At 43.1% G+C, this 19,013-nt stretch overlaps 1 protein-coding gene across 3 annotated transcripts in view; it reads right to left on the reverse strand.

Moving 5' to 3' along the window:
- Positions 1–19,013, reverse strand: part of CSMD3 (CUB and Sushi multiple domains 3) — a 922,268-nt gene that overhangs the window by 273,876 nt on the left and 629,379 nt on the right. For all 3 annotated transcript variants that reach the window (XM_054984891.1, XM_054984890.1, XM_054984889.1), the window contains 3 exons: positions 10,685–10,876; positions 9,686–9,812; positions 7,593–7,795 (listed from right to left, as the gene is read on the reverse strand). In XM_054984891.1, the coding sequence (XP_054840866.1) occupies positions 7,593–7,795; positions 9,686–9,812; positions 10,685–10,876 (522 nt within the window). The remainder of the gene's footprint in view (positions 1–7,592; positions 7,796–9,685; positions 9,813–10,684; positions 10,877–19,013) is intronic.

Genomic DNA, 19,013 nt, shown 5'->3' on the forward strand with positions numbered 1-19,013 from the left:
TTTCTTATACTTTCAACTATCAAATGTCATCCCGTTTCAATTACTTGAATCCATGAAGCTATCTAGTTCTCTCTGTATAATTTTCCTCCCCTGTCTATTCCAACAATACTGCCATTAGCAAATTTTATGAATCCATTGCATTATCCATGGCTTGGGTCATGTCAGGGGAATAACATATAAAATGTTCTCAAAGACTACTTTACAATAATTTCATTGGTAAATGTTCTGGACAAAGCTCTAACACCCTGTGCTCCTCTTTGCAAGTTCTCTATTATTTTTATTATACTTTTCTCTAGCTAGTGTGGCTGAAAGCCTCAACATGGTTTTAAAATATATCTTCTGCTTCTAAAACAAGAACAGCAAAAAAGAGCAAGTCTGTCAGCTTTATTTAACACTGTAGCATGTTTTGTTTTGAATTTTAAAACTGCTGATTTTGACATGAGAATGTTATTCATCATAAATTTTCAGCAGTAGATCTTATCCTAGTTAAGTATTTCAGCTGCAAGAAACTCTGATAGCAAACATAAAAAGAGCCATATTAATTTTATAAAAGTGATTCAACATTTCAGGGAAACCAAAATCCCTGTGAGAATTCTACTGGTACTTCTGTTATGCCTAAACATGAGTTCGTGCATTCTCTTATTGGATAAGCAAACACTGATTCTGTAACATTTATAGGAAAAAAAGACATACTGCTGAAGAAACACATGAGACCACAGCCTTAATGAATTTTACAGGTTGCCCAACAAATACATAGCCAAAGGAAATGGGGTGGAGGAACACTCATCCAGAACTTCTGTAATCACAGCAGTCAGTTATTGTCTAGAAAGATCCATAAAATGCACACAATGAGAACTGAAGTATGCTATACACAAGAGAGCCATAATTGCACCCCCAAACATCTTTTTAAATCTTTAGCATCTTTTTAAATCTTGGAGGGAAAAAAACCAGTTTCAAGGGGCCCAATCTAGCTTATGGCCATGGTATGAGAAAAGAGGAATTTATTAACTGTTATCTCATATCATTTTAGAATAGAAATCTGCTCGTCTACAAGTTGCTATAAGCTCTAGTTTGTGGACAAGGGGGTGGGAAATGACTTGAATTGTGCTTCTCCCTCATTCTGTTAGGGAAAAAAATGTCGGGGTGAAGTGTTCAGCCCTCCACACTGCAGCTCTGAGAGAAATCCTCTCATGTTTCTCAGTGACTGCTTTTAATATTAACAGAAATATATCGGGATCCAATCATGGATCTCCTATGCAATGCATAGTCCAGACTTCACCCCATTTTAAACTTGGCCAGCACAACTATGTTTTTGAAAAGGTTACAAGGCAGGAAGGTGAGACCAAATCAAGCTACAGCTGTCCAATTAGTCAAGAATAGGACTAGGGGGACTTACAAAGCAGCAGTAAAGGGCCCAGATAATAAGAAACCCGAGTGTACAAGCTGCTTGTATTGGTGTCTTGAACCAGTAGAGATTAGATCTGAAGTGAGAACTTTTAAGGAAATTGATGTTTCACTCTTCCTGTTGCCAGAATAAGAGCCTTGATCATGCCAAGAGGGCATAGTGCTCTCCTCCCAAGTAGGACTGGCTTGCAGGATACTTTGAGCTTCCAAGCATGTACCTGTCACGTGGTCCAGGCCTCTACTCAGATCTACCACCTTCTTGGCTTCCAAGGAAGGCTGCAGGTTCTGAATGTGGATGGTTTACCTGCAGGAGTCCTGTGTTGTCATCGCCACTGGATCCCTAACAGGAGCATGCTATTGCATAGTGACTCTGGGACATCCCTCTGGAGATCCTCGGGCTCTCGAGGCTGTACTGGGAATACTCTTCCTCTAAGAAACCTTCATCCTGTAGTGAGACTGGCCCCTGGCAGGTGCTGATAGCCTTTGGATAGCAGGATAAATGGAATTCTGTGGCTAGATTTGGCCTCCTAATTCAGACCTTTTAACCATCCTTTCTCAAAATGATAGCCAAGGTATAGCAGGTTGACAGTCAAGACTGACTGTCTACCCGGGAGGCAGATCAAAGCTGCAAACATAGAGTCAGGTGTGATATATTGGGTCACATAGGGCTGTCAGTGTGGGAGAAAGGAGCTCAAAAGCTTACCACAATGCTAAAGGATCACTGAAGTCCATGCAGACTCAAGAATTGAAACTAGAGATGGGCATGAACCAAATTACGAACCAAAGTTCGTAATGAACTGGGCCGGTTCGTGGTTTACGAATCGGTGGTTCATGGGAGCTCATTTCTCATGAACTGTGACAAATTTTAGCCCAGTTCATTTGGTTTGTATTTTGGTTTGTCACTGCAGACAGCCTGGCACCGATCAATCAGTTTCCTAGGCAATGGTGGGATGGGCTCTCTGCAGACCTTCTGCTGACCCAGAAATGACGTTTTCATGAAACAAATGAACCAGTTCCTGAACTGAAGAAAGTTTGTGAAAGTTCATGGTTCGTGTAACACGATGAACCATGAACCACACAGTTTGGAATTTTCCCAGTTTGTGCCCATCACTAATTGAAACATAAAGTTCAAAGGAATGTACAAGCACTTTACAACTCAACATACTTCAGTACTTTAAGCTAATAATTGGCCCATCTCAACTGGAAATTCTATTGAACAGTCAGTGGAATGGATCCTCAACAACCTTAAGAAATGAAAACTGCTTCATTTTGTGGTATTAGATACCTAGAAAGCTGCACAGCTTCACTTCAAGAATTCCCAACATAATATATTTCTTTGGGTATTTGTAATGGCAAAGTGGGGAGAGGATAAAATACATACTATAATCCAAATCTTCAAAGTATTTTAACTGTCAACAATTCAAAGCAGAATCAGTCTAATGATTACTATGGAAACACTTTGACTGTCTCACACACATTTGGATCAGATGTCAACTTTAAAAGAATTTAATGAAAGGGAATGGATTAACGAAAGGGAAAGGATTAATGAGAAAGATAAAGACAATTCTCTCAGAAATGGAGTGTAAGATTCTTTTTTACCCTTTGATATTACGATTCTGCTTTTGGGGCAGGGGTGGGGGGGAAGCCTCCAAAAAGAAGGCTCAATACCTTGAATAACTTCAATAAGAGGACAAGAAGTGACCAACTAATATATCAGACTCACTAATTTTACCTTGAAGAGAAAACGTTTTATGGTATGCATTTCTGAATTAATGAACAAGACAAACAGCAGATTCTTTCAAATGTGAAAACAAGCTAGTTAACATGAAAAACCATCACACAGTAACATTCAGAAAAACAAAGATGCCCTCTGTACTGACCTGACATAGCCCGTTGTTCACGTTCATGTTTCATGTGGACTATCACAGCAAAGTGGAAGGAGGCAGCCTTCTCACTTCTTAAGCAAATGCTAGCACTGTCTAAGTTACTTGATGTCATACTCACAAAAATGAGGGATGTAAAGTGACAGAAAATATTTTAAAACATTTCAAGGGGAAAATCCAGTTTCATAAAATGGTGCGGGTCTTGGGCAGGGGATAGGTTAATTGTGTTATCAACAATATTGCAGACATTATCCAATATGTGCCCATACTCTCATGTAACAATATTCAACACAACATTCACAGTGGTCTGTCTAACTGGTTATGTTTTCCCACTGACAAACATTTCCAGTTTGAAAAAGAAGCAAAAGGCAAATAGCTGCACAATAGAGGAAAATCCTCGAGGGAGGGCATCTGGAGAGAAGGCTGACATTTATCATACCATAGGATTACTATCTGGAAAAGAGATTTCTCCATCTTTCCTATTTCAGTTAATCTCAGTGGAGATGGAAGGGGTGTTAAGGGAAATTCTCTTAATTCCTTTAATTTTCTTAATTCCTCTGAGATGCTCAGAGGCAGGAAATGTCTTGCCAAACCTTCCTATCACCCTGCTAGAGTACTACCCTTTGGTGTGTAGCATAAAGCAACTCCAAGGGATGAAGTTACAAAACGGTGCATTGATTTTAAAGAGACATCAAATAGAAATGAAACGGAAAGAAGAAGAGGAATCAATGGCTATACCAAAACCAGTGCATTTTGGAAAAAGACATTCCTCACCTCATAACAATACTAGAAGAAAGCAAACATGTTGCACAGCATCTGATCAGTAGTCCCTGGGGGACCCCATGCACAGCAGTTCATACTAGTCCTCTCCTAACCTCATGGCAACCATGGAACAAATGTGAGAAACAGCTACTGCGCCACAAAAAGCCTGCGAGGAAAGGGATGTGCTTGTTGGCTTTCTCTTTTTTGTAGTTTAGCAATGAATTGAAAAGCACAGACAACTACTGACTGTCCTTGCCCTCCAGCTGTTCCCAATTTACTGAAGAGGCTAAGAGCTTATTGGGCTCTCCGTTGCCCTCTCTTCTATGGAGGAGACTTCAGAAAACAAGTGGGTGTATTTCATATTTGAGAAAGGGCAGCTTGTAATTTGAAAAAGGGTATTCTCTGCAAGAATGCTGTGAAAATACAGAATCTCCACATCTGCAAGGAGAAGTATTAACAACCTATTCAGATGCCCAGCATAGACTGAGGATTCTAGTATTCATGACAGTTAAAATTGCAGAGAAAATCTCTCCAAAGTTTTAACATTTTGTTGAGGCTTTATTATTTTCTTGCTTGTTTAAAACTGCATAACTGGTTGCATTTATATTGTTGTAAGCTTTAGCACTGACATGATCACCAGAGGGGAGAGGCCAAGCCTCAGTGGCAGAGCATCTGCTTGGCATGCAGAAGGTCCCCATTTCAATCCCGGACATCTCCAATTTAAAAAGATGTTGCCCAGACCTCGATAGCCCAAGGAAGCCTTGATCTCATCAGATCTTGGAAGGTAAGCAGGGTCAGCCTTGGTTAGTAATTGAATGGGAGACTTCCAACAAAGATTAGGGTTGCAGAGGCAGGCAATGGCAAACCACCTCTGGTAGAGCGGAACTACAAGTGACAAAAGGCACAGGTGGGACACTTGTCAGCTTCCCTCAAGTTTTGATGGGAAATGTAGGCAGCTTGGTGGAATGTTGGACAAGTGACAGTTGAAAAGTCCATTGGACAGCAGTCAGAGAGCCAAGCTACAAGACCAGGACGCCTACATTTCCCACCAAAACTTGAGGGAAGCTGACAATTGTGCAACCTGTGTCATTTATCACTTGTAGCTTGGCCCTGAGTTTGCACACTTCCCTGTCTTTGGCACACTTTCTTTCAAAATTGATGACATTTACGCATCAAAACTTGAGGGAAGCTGACAACTGTCCAACCTGTGCCTTTTGTCACTTGTAGTTCTGCTCTGAGTCTCTTGACATGAAAACCCTACCAGCGGACACCATAAGTCAGCTATGACATGGTGGCACTTTCCACCACCAGTATATGATGTTAAAGACCTCTATCCAACACCCTGGAGAGCTGCTGCCAGTCTGATGAGATAATACTGGCTTTGATGAACTGACAGTTTGATTCAATATAAGGCAGCCTTATGTGTTCAAGGCCTGGCAAACTTACCTTGCTGCAGGGCTGTGATAGGTTCACCTCAATGATCATTGATGAAGTTTGTGTTCAGAAGCTTTGAAACTGCAAAGCAATTGCTTACAGGGTTTCTTTAGGTTGTTGTAGTTCTGGGTTGATAAGCCAATGAACTGTGTGATGTGGTCTGCCATTTTTTATTCATTTATGCATCTATTTATTTGAAATTGCTGCTGTTACATCATTATGTTATAGTTTTAGCAAGGAAGTCATGTTGGCCTGCAGTGGAACAGTAGGATCTAAGTCCAGTGGCACCTTAGAGACCAGCAAGATGTTCAGAGTTTAAGCTTTTGAGACTCAGAGCTCCTTTCTTTAGATACAAGTATGAATTGAGATCCCTGAACCTTTATATCCCATCCAGAGAGGTGTTACAAAAAAGGGCATCAGAATGCAAAGGTACAGTGCAGCTTGAGGTGTGTAGTAAAACAGGATGTCAGGATGTAAAGGTACTATAGTACAACACAGCTTGAATAGAGCAGAAAGTAGCATCTGCAGTGAGATAAGAATCCTCTATCTCTATTCAAGCCCAAGGGGTCCATTGTTCTGAATTTGTGGATGACAATATATTATTATATTGTGTACTAGCAACAAAGCCTGTTGTGGGAAAAAAATACAAGGGGATCTAGAAAGGGCAGGGCAGCTGGACTGGGCATTGCTGCCTTCCCTGCAAGGTGCCTTAGAGCACTCCTGTGCTCCAGAACAGCTCAATTCAGCTGTGCTCCCCACAGTGGCTGAATCAGGCCTGTTTTGGTCAGAAATCAGGTGGCTGTGGCACACAGGAGTGCACTGCACTACCAAGGAGCTGCCATTCCCCCACCTCCCCCCGCCAGCTAAGTGGGGGTGAGTGTGGAGGGTGGGAGTGGCAGATCCTCCTCAGGGCCTCCTAGGCACATCATGTTGCCGAGGACTCACCTTTTATCCTCTGCAGAGGGTCACAATTTTATGCCTGCACGAGGATAAAAGATGAGTCATCACCAATACGGCTTGCCTTTTATATGGTCAGATTATTATGTTACTACCATGATATTATAGTTTCAAGTGGGTAGCCATGCTGGTCTAAAGCAGAAGATCAAGATTCAAATCTAATAGGTTAAAGATCAACTAGATTCCAGGATATAACCTTTTGAAAGTCAAGCTCCCTTTATTAGGGAGCTCTGACTCTTGAAAGCTTCTTTTCTGGAAATCTACTCGAATCTTGCTCATTATCACCCTATCATTAGCCAATATTCCTGGTGTCATGGTATAATAGTACTACTGACAAAACTTTTTTAAAGAAACATTCATAGACATCAGCAGAGGGGGAAGGAGCAGACACTGAAGGCAAAGAGAGACACTAAAATTAAATCCATTTAACTTTTAATTTCAACTATGTGCCCTTTGGCAAAGGGAGAGGAAAGCTCCTAAGACTTAACAGCACTTTTTCCTCTGTTGATTTATATCAAGGAGATATACTTTCCTCCTAATGACATCAAGGTGTAACTAGAACTACGCTATTCAACACATGCAAAAAAGAAGTGTAATTATGCAACACAAACACATCTGAATTTATTCAGGCATACCCAAACAGTTTGTCAAACTACTGGCTCCTTGTTCACAGATGGTGAGTAGGATACGAGCCAAACTGGTGGGTGCTTGAGCATCTCTAGATCCATGACATAATATTGTTTACAGGAAGACTTTTTTTAATGATTTTTTAAAATGTCATGTGAGGTTTATGTTTGTAGTCTCAGGTAGTTTTTTTCCTTTTGTTCTGCATACTGTATTTTCTTAGTTATTTTCATATTAAAAGGAAAAGAAATATTTCCAAAGATGAACAGCAAAATCAGGTAGGATTCAATGGCCATTTCACAGTTTGTGTGTAGAGGGAGGCTCTGTAGTTCCCTCACCCCATAACATGCCCTCACCACCTTGCCTCATAAACAAAATTCTCTCTTTCAAAGCAATAATGAAACTTAACCATCTTCACAAAGAAACAAGTAGCAAAAAGTTTACCTTAAAACCAGAGCTACGCAAAAGCCTAACATACAGTTTAATAGAATATAGTAATTTATGGTATAAATGTACATATTAACTTACTTGAAAACTGAATGGCAAATCCTGATTTACTGATATAGAAGTCTGTGTCAAATTGTATTGTTACTATGTTGAGAGTGCTATGGATGCCTTCTGGAATAAGAGAACCACTAATTTCCTTCAGCAACATGTCATTTTCAGGTGGTCCATCCCAGACACGTAGTATATCATGCGATGCTTCAGTATCAAAGGCAAGAAACTGGAGGCTGTTAAAAAAAAAGGAATTACTTCTAATCACTAGAAAATAATTGTAATATGACAATGTGTACATATCATGGCTTGGATTGCACCTAAAATTTCTGCAGACAGAAGTGTTTCCATCTGCAAGAGAATCATTTCCTTGACTCTCCCTCCCACTGCACGGTGATATGCTCCCCCAAATGCTGCTGCTGGGGGATGTGAGGACCCCCAGGGATAACTGGGGAGAACTGAAGGTCTGCTGAGAGAGAGAATGGTGAAAACCAGCACCCACTTGTGCACACAGAAATTTTAAGTGTGTTCGATTGTAAATGTAGGAGTCCCATGGCACAGAGCGGTAAGCTGCAGTACCGCAACCCAAGCTCTGCTCACAAGTCTGAGTTCAATCCTGGAGGAAGCTGGGTTCAGGTAGCTGGCTCAAGATTGACTCAGCCTTCCATCCTACCAAGATCGGTAAAATGAGTACCCAGTTTCCTGGGGGTAAAGTGTAGATGACTGGAGAAGGCAATGGCAAACCGTAACAAAAGTCTGCCAAGAAAACGTTGTGATGTGACGTCCCTCCATGGGTCAGTAATGACTAAGTGCTTGCACAGGGGACTACCTTTAGCTTTTTTTAAGATTGTAAATGTAGAAACTGATGGACTATGTAACCCTAAGGAGGGGAGGTAATATGAGTGAACAATAAGTACTCTCCTCTGCTATGGTACTATTGGCTATGCCTTTATAGAATACATGCACTTTTTCTTTCGTAGGGAGAGATCCCTGATTTAAATGTAACCTCAAATATAAGTAACCCCAAATACAAATATATGTAACCCCAAATACATTTAATGGAGGGAGGTGTCATTTTAAATGCTTAGGCTACCAATGTTATGCAATCTTTAGAAGATATAGTTGCCTTGCACAAACAGGGCCTCTTATTCTTTCTCCTTCACACCCTGACATTGGAAAAACAAGGCAGCAATATGAGAGATAAAGAAGTAGGGCGTATATGGCGCCTGGGCCATACATATCAACAGAGTTGTCAGTGCCTAAGACACATGTTCCACTTCTCCACCTCACAGAATAGCTATCTCTATACATCAATTGGTGTAGCTGTTTCCAAAAGTCAGACTGCAGCCCTGAATATTGATGGGTTTTGCAGCAAAATGTATTGTCCAGACTTTGGGGGCGGGGGTTGTGATGCATTACTTAATTTAACTATACTATTTACTGTTACTACTATTACATTATTATAGGTAGGTAAGGTAAAGGTAGACCCCTGTGCAAGCACTGAGTCATTACTGATCCATGGGGGGACGTCGCACCATGATGTTTTCTTGGCAGACTTTTTACGGGGTGCTTTGCCATTGCCTTCCTCAGTCATCTACACTTTACCCCCAGGAAACTGGGTACTCATTTTACCAATCTTGGAAGCATGGAAGGCTGAGTCAACCTTGAGCAGGCTACCTGAACCCAGCTTCCGCCGGGATACAACTCGGGTCATGAGCAGAGCTTGGGCTGCAGTACTGCAGCTTACCACTCTTTTATTCCTTTTATCCCAATTTACAAATAAAGAAAATATGCATTAGCCAGTAAAATACACCCATATCTTGAAGCTAATTGTATGGAACGATGAATCTTTTAAAAATGGAAATATTCCACTGGGATGGAGGGGACCAGAAAATTTTCCACCCCACATACCTGGACAAAAATATTTATCCTTTCTAATTATATAGCCAAATCCTATGCATGTTTACTATTAAGTAAATCTTGCAGTAATGCTGTGGTTAGGGTTAGGGTTATCCTCAGAAAATCATGCCCAAGGTTGCAGCCTTTAGCTAGTAAACTGTTTTTTGCAGCAACATGAAGGCCAGAATCTTTTCCCCCCTCTACAACCCGAGAGGTCATTGGAGTACCTGACGATATTTCCTGGATCAACTTCAATCATCCACATGCAACGCAGATTATTGTCATAAGGAAATGGATAGCCTGGAGATAAGATTCTTCCAGAGGATTCTCCTTTAAAACGACCTCCACATTCAGCTGGTGAAAATAAAGTGGCAATCAAAAATAACAACAGTTAATGCTTCCGTTAATATTTCAAGCAAAATGTCTGTTATTTCTGTGTTGCTAATTTCACAGTAAATGTATTTGCTGCACTACTTATGGGGAAAACAAACAAAAAATAAAATGCATGCCTCACAGCCAAGAGCATTATGTTAAGTAGGCTATACAGCACTTAGGGTTTTTTTTTCCCCAAAGGTAATTTGGGAATTTTATTTAAGCAAGCAGGCAATCCCAAAGCTGAGAAAGACATCTTAATCTAATGATCAAAAAACTAGGGTCATACTCTAAGCAAGCTATTTCTACATCATGATTTGTTTATTGATAAATAATTCCAAATTGCCTTTCTTGCAAGGTATTTACAGTGGTCACTAACAGGAGAAAGTCACATGAACAATGAAGGGACCATGTTTTGCAGTAAGGAACATCAGATGGTTAAGTGTGTGTCTTTAAAGAGAATTACAAAATGATCCAGTCATCAGCTATGAATAATGCAGAGCAAATAGCTCATGATGCAATAGTTACAACAGCATCCCATATAAGGCAAGCTGTCTTTCTGTTCTGCCTGCCTTTCAGATCCTCTGCATCCACCCTTACTCCACCTTTCTTTGGCCAGTGAAAATCTGCATCATATCTAGATGATAAAGCTTCTCTTATGTGGCCTTTATATTCTAACATAAGCAGTTGCGGCTGGCCTGGTTCACCTTTCCAACTCTTCTTCCATGTTACAAGAAACAGCGGTCTGTTTCTGTTGCCCAACATAAGTAATAACTGGTAGTCTGTTAGTTACATTTCCAGTATCTTTTACAAAGTGGAATCTGTTCATTGAAACTAATAAAGAATTCTACTACCGATACAAGATGGCAGAGGATAGTCCCACGCCCTTCTTTCTCCCGTCATGCACTTAAGAAGACTACTTCCATGGAGCGTGTAGCCTGGATTGCATCCATAAATGATGGTGCTGCCGGCAAAGTGGCCCTGATCACTTATCTTGTATCCAAATTGTGGCACGCCTGGGTCCTCACAATGAGAAAGCTCAAAACCTGTAGTAAGGGCAAAAAACAGCAGTGTTACCAAAATTAGAAATGCAGGCCACTTTTGGTTCGGGAGTGTGATTAACAATCCAGGGGTTGTGCTTTGACTGGGAAGAAAAAAGATACTGAAAAACGTACATGCTGCTAAACTATCAGATATTCTGGGTTTGGGTTGGAAATCTTGTTCCCGTTGATAAACAGAGCTATGCCCCCAGTGTTCAGGATTATTTGCTATGCAAATGAATGTCCAAACAAAATTAGGAAGCTGACTCCCTGAAGTCTCATGCAGAGAACCTACTGATCCTTTCAAGTGGAGAGGCTGGGAACCGAACCTGGGACTTTCTGCATTCAACGCAGATGCTCTGGCACTGAGCCCCAGCCCCATCAATGGAATTAATACTGAAGGAAATGAACAGTGACCCATTTCACAGATCCACATGGGCAATAGCGTGCTGCACATCAGCTGCTGCATGTGTGAATTTCTACACAAGGAAAACGTTTATCTCCTGCCGGGGCAGCAGAGGTCAATCTTGGATAAAGCAGCCCCACAAACAGGTGACTAGTGTTTTCACAGCCAACTGTCTGTAATCTGTTGGACTCAACGCAGGGGTTTCTACCTCCCACTGCACCCTCTGGCACATGTGGATCCCATCCCACAAGATAATCTATGCATGGAAACCAGCTTCCAGATTATCATAGAATCATAGAATTGGAAGGGGCCATACAGACCATCTAGTCCAACCTCCTGCCCAGTGCATGATCAGCCTAAAGCATCTCTGACAAGTATTCATCCAGCCTCTTCTTGAAAACTGCCAGTGAAGGGGAGCTCACCACCTCCCTAGGCAGCTGATTCCACTTTTGAACTACTCTGACCGTGAAAAAGTTTTTCCTAATATCCAGCCGGGTGCCTTTGTGCCCATTGCTTCACGTCCTACCCTCTGCTGCCAACTGGAACAGCTCCCCGCCCTCCTCCAAATGACAGCCTTTCAAATATTTAAAGAGAGCAATTATGTCCCCCCTCAACCTCCTCTTCTCCAAACTAAACATTCCCAAGGCCCTCAGCCTTTCCTCGTAGGGCTCAGTCTCCAGACCCCTGATCATTCTTGTCGCTCTCCTCTGCACCCTCTCGATTTTGTCCACATCCTTTTTGAAGTGAGGCCTCCAGAACTGCACAAAATACTGCAGGTGTGGCCTGACCAGGGCAGTATAGAGAGGGGCTATGACCTCCTGCGATTTCGATGCTATGGCCCTTTTGATACAACCCAGGATTGAATTAGCCTTTTTGCCACCACATCACACTGACTGCTCATATTCAGTTTACAGTCCACTCTTACCCCAAGATCCCTTTCACATATACTACTGCCCAGAAGTGTATCCCCCATCCAGTATTTGTGCTTCTCATTTTTGTGGCCCAGATGTAATACTGTGCACTTGTCTTTGTTGAATTGCATCCTATTCACAGCTGCCCACTTCTCCAGAGTATTCAGGTCTTGTTGAATTTTAATTCTATCTTCTTGGGTGTTTGCTACCACTCCCAATTTGGTATCATCAGCAAATTTAATGAGCAGCCCTTCCACTCCTTCATCCAGATCATTGATAAAAATATTGAAAAGTACCGGGCCCAAAACCAAGCCCTGCGGCACCCCACTGAACACCTCTCTCCAATCTGATGAAACGCCGTTGACCACCACTCTTTGAGTGTGGTCCTCCAACCAGTTCCCTATCCACCGAACTGTCCTATAGTCCACTCCACAGTCTTCCTGTTTGCCCATCAGAATGTCATGGGGGACCTTATCAAAAGCTTTACTGAAATCCAGATAAATCACGTCAACAGAGTTCCCCCGATCCAGTAAGCTGGTCACTCGATCAAAGAAGGAAACCAGGTTGGTCTGGCAAGATCTGTTAGGAACAAAACCATGCTGACTTCCCCAGATCACTGAGTGGTCCTTCAGATGCTTACCGATTGATCCCTTTAAAATCTGCTCTAATATCTTCCCAGCAACAGAAGTCAGACTGACCAGCCTGTAGTTTCCCGGGTCATCCTTCCTCCCTTTCTTAAAGATTGAGATAACATTCACTCTTCTCCGATCTTGTGGCACATCTCCAGTCCTCCAGGAGGCCTTGAAGATGATGGACAGGGGTTCTGCAAGTTCTCTGGAAAGTTCTTTCAGCACTCTTGGGTGCACCCCATCCGGCCCAGGGGATTTGTATTCATCCATTGCAGCCAGATGCCTCTCCACTACCTCTCTATCAATGTCAATTAGCCACTCAGGTGTCCTGCCACATTTTCTACTATCTCTAGATGTGCCTGAGTTCTTCAGGGAGAAAACAGAGGCAAAAAAGTCATTAAGCCTGTCTGCTTTTTCTCTGTCCTGCATCAGAGTTTCTCCATCTACTCCCAACAGCGGTCCAATTGCCTCTTTTACCTTGCGTTTGCTTCTCATATATCTGTAGAAGTTTTTCTTATTGTAGCGAGCCCTCCTGGCCAGACCCAGCTCGTACTGAGCTTTGGCCTCTCTGATGGCTGATCTGCAGTACCTAGTAACCCTCATATACTCCTCTTTAGAGGTCTGTCCTTCTCTCCATTTCCTGAACATTTCCTTTTTCTCCCTTAGCTTATTCTGGAGCTCTCTGTGCATCCACATCGGTTTCTTGGAGCCTTTACCATGTTTCCGTCTTGCTGGGATAGTGAGGACTTGAGCTTGCAAAAGCTCATGTTTGAGAAAGGCCCACCCTTCACTCGCTCCTTTCCCTTCCAGCACACTCCCCCACGGAATGACTCTCATCAAGCCTCTGGGTTCATTGAAGTTGGCCCTACGGAAATCTAACCTATGAGTCTGGCTATGAACTTCCTTGGCTCCCCGCAGCAACTGGAATTCAAGAAGGACATGGTCACTTCCCCCTAAGGTCCCCACCACCTTCATCTCATCTACCAATTCTTCCCTGTTGGTTAATATCAAGTCTAGTATGGCTGAACCCCTTGTAGCTTCCTCCACCTTTTGAAAAAGGAAGTTATCTGCCAGGCAGGTCATGAAATTGCGTGATTCATGACGCTTTGCTGAGCCGGTCTCCCAGCACACATCGGGGAAGTTGAAGTCACCCATAATTACAAGGTTCTGATGTCTGGATACTCTGCCAATATGTTCAAAGAGGGCAGCATTCATTTCTTCTCGCTGGTCAGGTGGTCTGTAGCAGACTCCAACAATAATACCCTTTGTCCTTCCTCCCCTTATTTCTACCCATATACTTTCCACCGGGCTGTCCACCCCATTCTCCATATCTTCTTGACAATCAAGCCCTCTCCTCACATACAACTCCACTCCACCTCCTCTTCTACACTTCCGGTTTTTCTTGAACAACTCATACCCATCCACTAGCACATGCCAGTCATGGGAATCATCCCACCAAGTTTCAGTAATTCCTACTATATCATAGCCCTCTGTTTGCAATAGAAGCTCAAGCTCTTCTTTCTTATTGTCCATACTTTGGGCATTGGTATATAGACACTTGTAGCCTTGTACCTTTGTTTGACCTTCCCTACCCAGGTGGGTCCCCACTGTGTTCACTTGATCATTGAAGTCGCCATGTCGATCGTCCCCTGCCCCTTGCGGCATCAGTTTAAAGCTCTCCTGATGAAGTTTTCCAGGTTCGTTCCAAACGTTTTCTTCCCTGCCCTTGAGAGGTGAAGCCCATCATGTGCTAGAAAGCCTTCTCTAAGAAAACCTATCCCATGGTCCCAGAACCCAAAGCGCTCCTGCCGGCACCACCATCTCAGCCAGCGATTCACCTCAAGTATGGTCCGCTCCCGGTGTGCTCCTCTTCCTGTGACTGGAAGGATAGAAGAGAATACCACCTGAGCCCACAATGTCTTCAACTGCCTTCCAAGGGCTTCATAATCCTCTTTAATTCTTGCAACAGTATTCGAAGCCGTGTCGTTCGTTCCCACATGAATCAGCACAAATAGGTACTTATCAGCAGGCTTGATGAGTTTTGGCAGCCGGTTGGTAATATCCTGAATTCTGGCTCCCGGCAAGCAACACATCTCTCGGAATAGGGGATCTGGCCCAGAGACATGGCGTTCTATACCCCTGAGCAAGGAGTCCCCGACGACTGCCACCTTCCATTTTTTTTCCACTTCCATGTGGCCCCATGTCTTCTGCACTCCCTCTTCCAGATCTTGGTGGTTCTCCTTCCACTGTCACCTCTGTCACCATCTCTAGCACTTCAAAGCAATTCTTGAGCTCAAGTGGACCAGAGCATCTTCTTCGTTGACGCCTTCGGGTTTGTACTGTAGATCTGAGAGGAGGCTCAGAAGGGAGATCGACTCTTACTCCTCCTCCTTGACTTTCCTCTTCTTGGCTGTGCAGAGCCCCCAGGCTGTTGTCAATAAAATCCTCTCCCTCCTTGATCTCCTGAAGGGTGGTGACCCTCTCCTCCAGGCTCTGAACCTTTTCTTCCAAAACTCTGACCAGCTTACACTTCTGGCAAGTGAACTCTGTCTTCTCTTCTGGGAGAACAAACATGGCACACTCCATGCAGGTGACTGCGAAGGGGGCTTCAGTAGACATGATTGCCTTCCAAATATACCTTCTAGCTTCAGCTCTCCACCAAGTGCTCTTGCCTCAGCTCAGGTGCTTCTCTGGATTCTCCCTGGATGGAGTTTGGAACAGTTTGCATCGCTGCAGTGCATATGCAAATTACAGCATCGGCAAGGCTTAAAACGGTAGGACAGCTAGCAAAAAATAGGGTCACCTACCAAGTGGTAAGGAGGATTTTACCACACAATAGTTACAGATATGGGGTAGAACATGTAGGAAAGCAACTAATCTGGATAGGTTCTTTTTTGAACAACAGATAAAGGAATTCATTAGCAAGAAGCTATAATGAAATCATTGCATAACATTGCGGACACAGCACAATTCTAAAGAGAACTCTCACAATGCAGTCAAAAACAGAGTTATACACTTCTCATACTAATGATATCAGGGGACTTAAAGGACTGCATAGGACTGAACTGTAACATGAGCTCCTGAATTAAGGGTTCAAGATACCCCCACCTCCAGTCAGAATTTATCTAAGGAATTAAAAGCTCAGGAGCAACAGCTGAAAAAAAGGTGTTTTCAGATGTAAAAAGGCCATTGTGCTATAAATGTAATTTGCTAAAATGTGATTAAGAACTGGATAGAGCCACGTGTTGATAGATCCTCTAGTAAGTATTTGGAAGAAAGAAAAAAGAGACATTAACTATAAGGTTAACCTGGCCAAAGTGTCTATGAGGGTATATTTCATGAATGTCTGGAAAACTGGAGGGAATGCTTACACAAAGTAGTAATTTAGATCAGAAACTGCTGTTTGAAGCAACATGCAAAGATAGTCTGGTTAAAGATGGAACAGGAATGGATAGGAATTGCTAAAATCTTGTTTTACCACACAGACACATGAAAGTATCCTTGCTTTATGTCCTTTCCTCATGACTACTTTAAGCTGGAACTTCTGAGTATTCATGCTGATAAGTGCAGAATTGGCTTGGGGTTTCGACATTGTGCACTGCATGACTCCCAAGTAGAGATGGACATGGACCGGGAAAAAATGAACCATGCGGTTCATGGTTCATCGCATTTCACGAACTTTCACAAACCTGCCCTGTTTCGCAAACCGGTTCATTGTGTTCGTGAAAACATGACATCCAGGCCAACAAATCGTCACTTCCAGGTTAGCAGAAGGTCACTTGCGGGACAGCAGAAGGCCACTTCCAGATCAGCAGAAGGTCTGCAGGAAGTCCATCCCCTGTTGCCTAGGAAATTGATTGATCGGTGCCAGGCTCTCTGCAGTGATGAACCAAAAACCGAACCAAATGAACCAGCCTAAAGTTTGGGGCAGCTCGTCAGAAATGGGCTGTGACGAACCGCCGGTTCATGAACCGTGAACCAGCCTGGTTCGTCACAAACTTTGGTTCATGTTTTGGTTTATGCCCATCTCTCCTCCCAAGTAATCTGGCATCTGCTTTGTTATTCTGGATGAGCTGAAATGTGTCTGTATGGAGCTGTCTTTTGCAGTGGCTGCCACATGTGTTGTAATGTTACAATGCAAGAACCCAGCATGCCTACCATCCTCTCTCTCTCCTTGTATTTGCTGGACAGTCCTGTGCCCACGTTTTTTGTTTTTTTTTTAAGAATTCTAGAGAGGAAACTGGCAGCGGAGTTCAGGAGTGAAACCTACAAAGATCTTTTCGCACTTGTTCCATTTACAGATATTTCTAGCTGCCAGTGCTGTTAGTGTGGTTTGAATTGTCTGCTTGGTGCAAAATAGCACCTCTCTGCCAGAGCAAAATGTTCAAATGTTGCTGCCCAAACAAAACAGCATTCTCACTGGCTTCCTCACATCATGTGGCTCTGTTTTTGGATGGGGAGGGTGGATTCATGAGAGAAAGCCCTTCCCTCCAGTTTCCAAATCACCATGATCATGAGCCTCAGTTATAAAGGAAGGGGGAAAAAAGTAAATCCAAGAAACAATCAGTGGGGTATGTGCTTCACCATCAGAGAATGGGACGGAAATTGCTTAAAGGGGTAAAATGCACAAATATTTCAGTGCTGCAACTCTTCCCTTTTTTTTTTAAAGGGGAGGATGTTGTATGCTCAGACCTCTCCTAACACCAGAGTCAGTCAGTTGAGAAAAGTATAATTTGCGGGCTCATGAATTTGCAGTACAACCATATGAGAAATAATATCACAGTGTTATGACCCTTCCCTTATTTTAAAAAAAACAACACAGATGTGGAGAGCTGGGAAATGAGTGGTGTCCACTGGGCAGCCAACCAATCAACACCCAGGAAAGGAAAAGTGGAGAGGGGAAGAGAAGCAGTACTGGACTAAGAATTCTGCACACACATAAGATGCATCAACAGTGGCTTAATGGCGACTTAAAAACAAGTCACCGTATATGCACAGGGAAAAATGTTGTGGAAGGCTGGGGAAGTTAGATTCTGTATCTCATGCCTCCTTTTCTTGTGTGGAACTCTGGAGACTGAGAGAAGCAGAATGGAATCTGAATTGCCGTAAACTGACCATGCAGAAAACACTTTGGACAAGATGTGGTCAGAACATCTGCAAAAAGATAGTAGTGAGGAGATGGTATAAATGAGCTTTTCACCTCTCCATTGAAAGCAATTGATGCATTTTTCATTAAAAGTGGACCATACAGCCAATAGAAGCAATCTAGGGAGAGAGAAGGCTGGAGTAAAACATCATCTCATAAAATCAGATTTGTTTCTTTGCTTTTCAACCACAGCAAGAGCAAAGCTGGGCATGATCGTGGGTGTTAACTTCCTCCTTGGCATCCCTGAGAAGACCAGACATGATCTGTACTTCTGAAGGGTCCGGTTGGCCACCTTGCAGCTTCAGTTGGTATCCTTAAGTCCCATGGATAAGGTAATATGTCATTTTGTATCCTTTTACTTGATTATTTGCTGCTGGTAGTGTAGCGGGCTACCTTCAGGGCCAGCATCAGCATATGGCAAGATGGGACAGCTGCTAGGGCCCGTGGCTTCTGTTGGGGCCAATTGTTGCTGACTCCCTACTCACAGATCACTTTTGTCACCTCTTCTCCCAGCTACATGTAGGTAATGCACAAAGCATTCTAGTGGCCATGGTAGTAGCACACCTAGCTGCACCCGTCACCCAACATAATCAGGGAAAAGGGCATGCAAGCAGTGTTGGCAGCTGTGACTGCAGGTGTTGGGAGAGCTTGTGAGCAAGCAAAGCAAGAACACATAGGGAGTATGTGGGTGGGAACACAAGAAGGGGAGCCTAGGAGTGGGCACAGAGGTGTTTCTGCCCAGGACCCCCCAAAATCTGGAACCAGCACTGGTTACCGTGTTTAATAAAAAGGTTGATTTGTAAATCTAACCTGCTGGGTATGCAGTTGGCTTTTCTCTCACAAAGAAGTTGCAGCCTATAGCTCACTCAGCAAACTTGAAAAAAATGCAACACTGGGAATGTCTACTGAGTGTTATTTTTATGTTGATCCAAGAGGTGCATCAAAGCAGGGGGCTTCTTCCTCCCTCTTGACCACTAATTTCTCCAGGTAGCATGCTTCCACCCAAACTAAACAAGCTTGACCCTTCACCAGGTATTGGGGAACTGGTGAG

Source organism: Eublepharis macularius, chromosome 7 (assembly GCF_028583425.1).
Source record: "Eublepharis macularius isolate TG4126 chromosome 7, MPM_Emac_v1.0, whole genome shotgun sequence".
In the NCBI taxonomy this organism is placed as follows: Eukaryota; Metazoa; Chordata; class Lepidosauria; order Squamata; family Eublepharidae; genus Eublepharis; species Eublepharis macularius.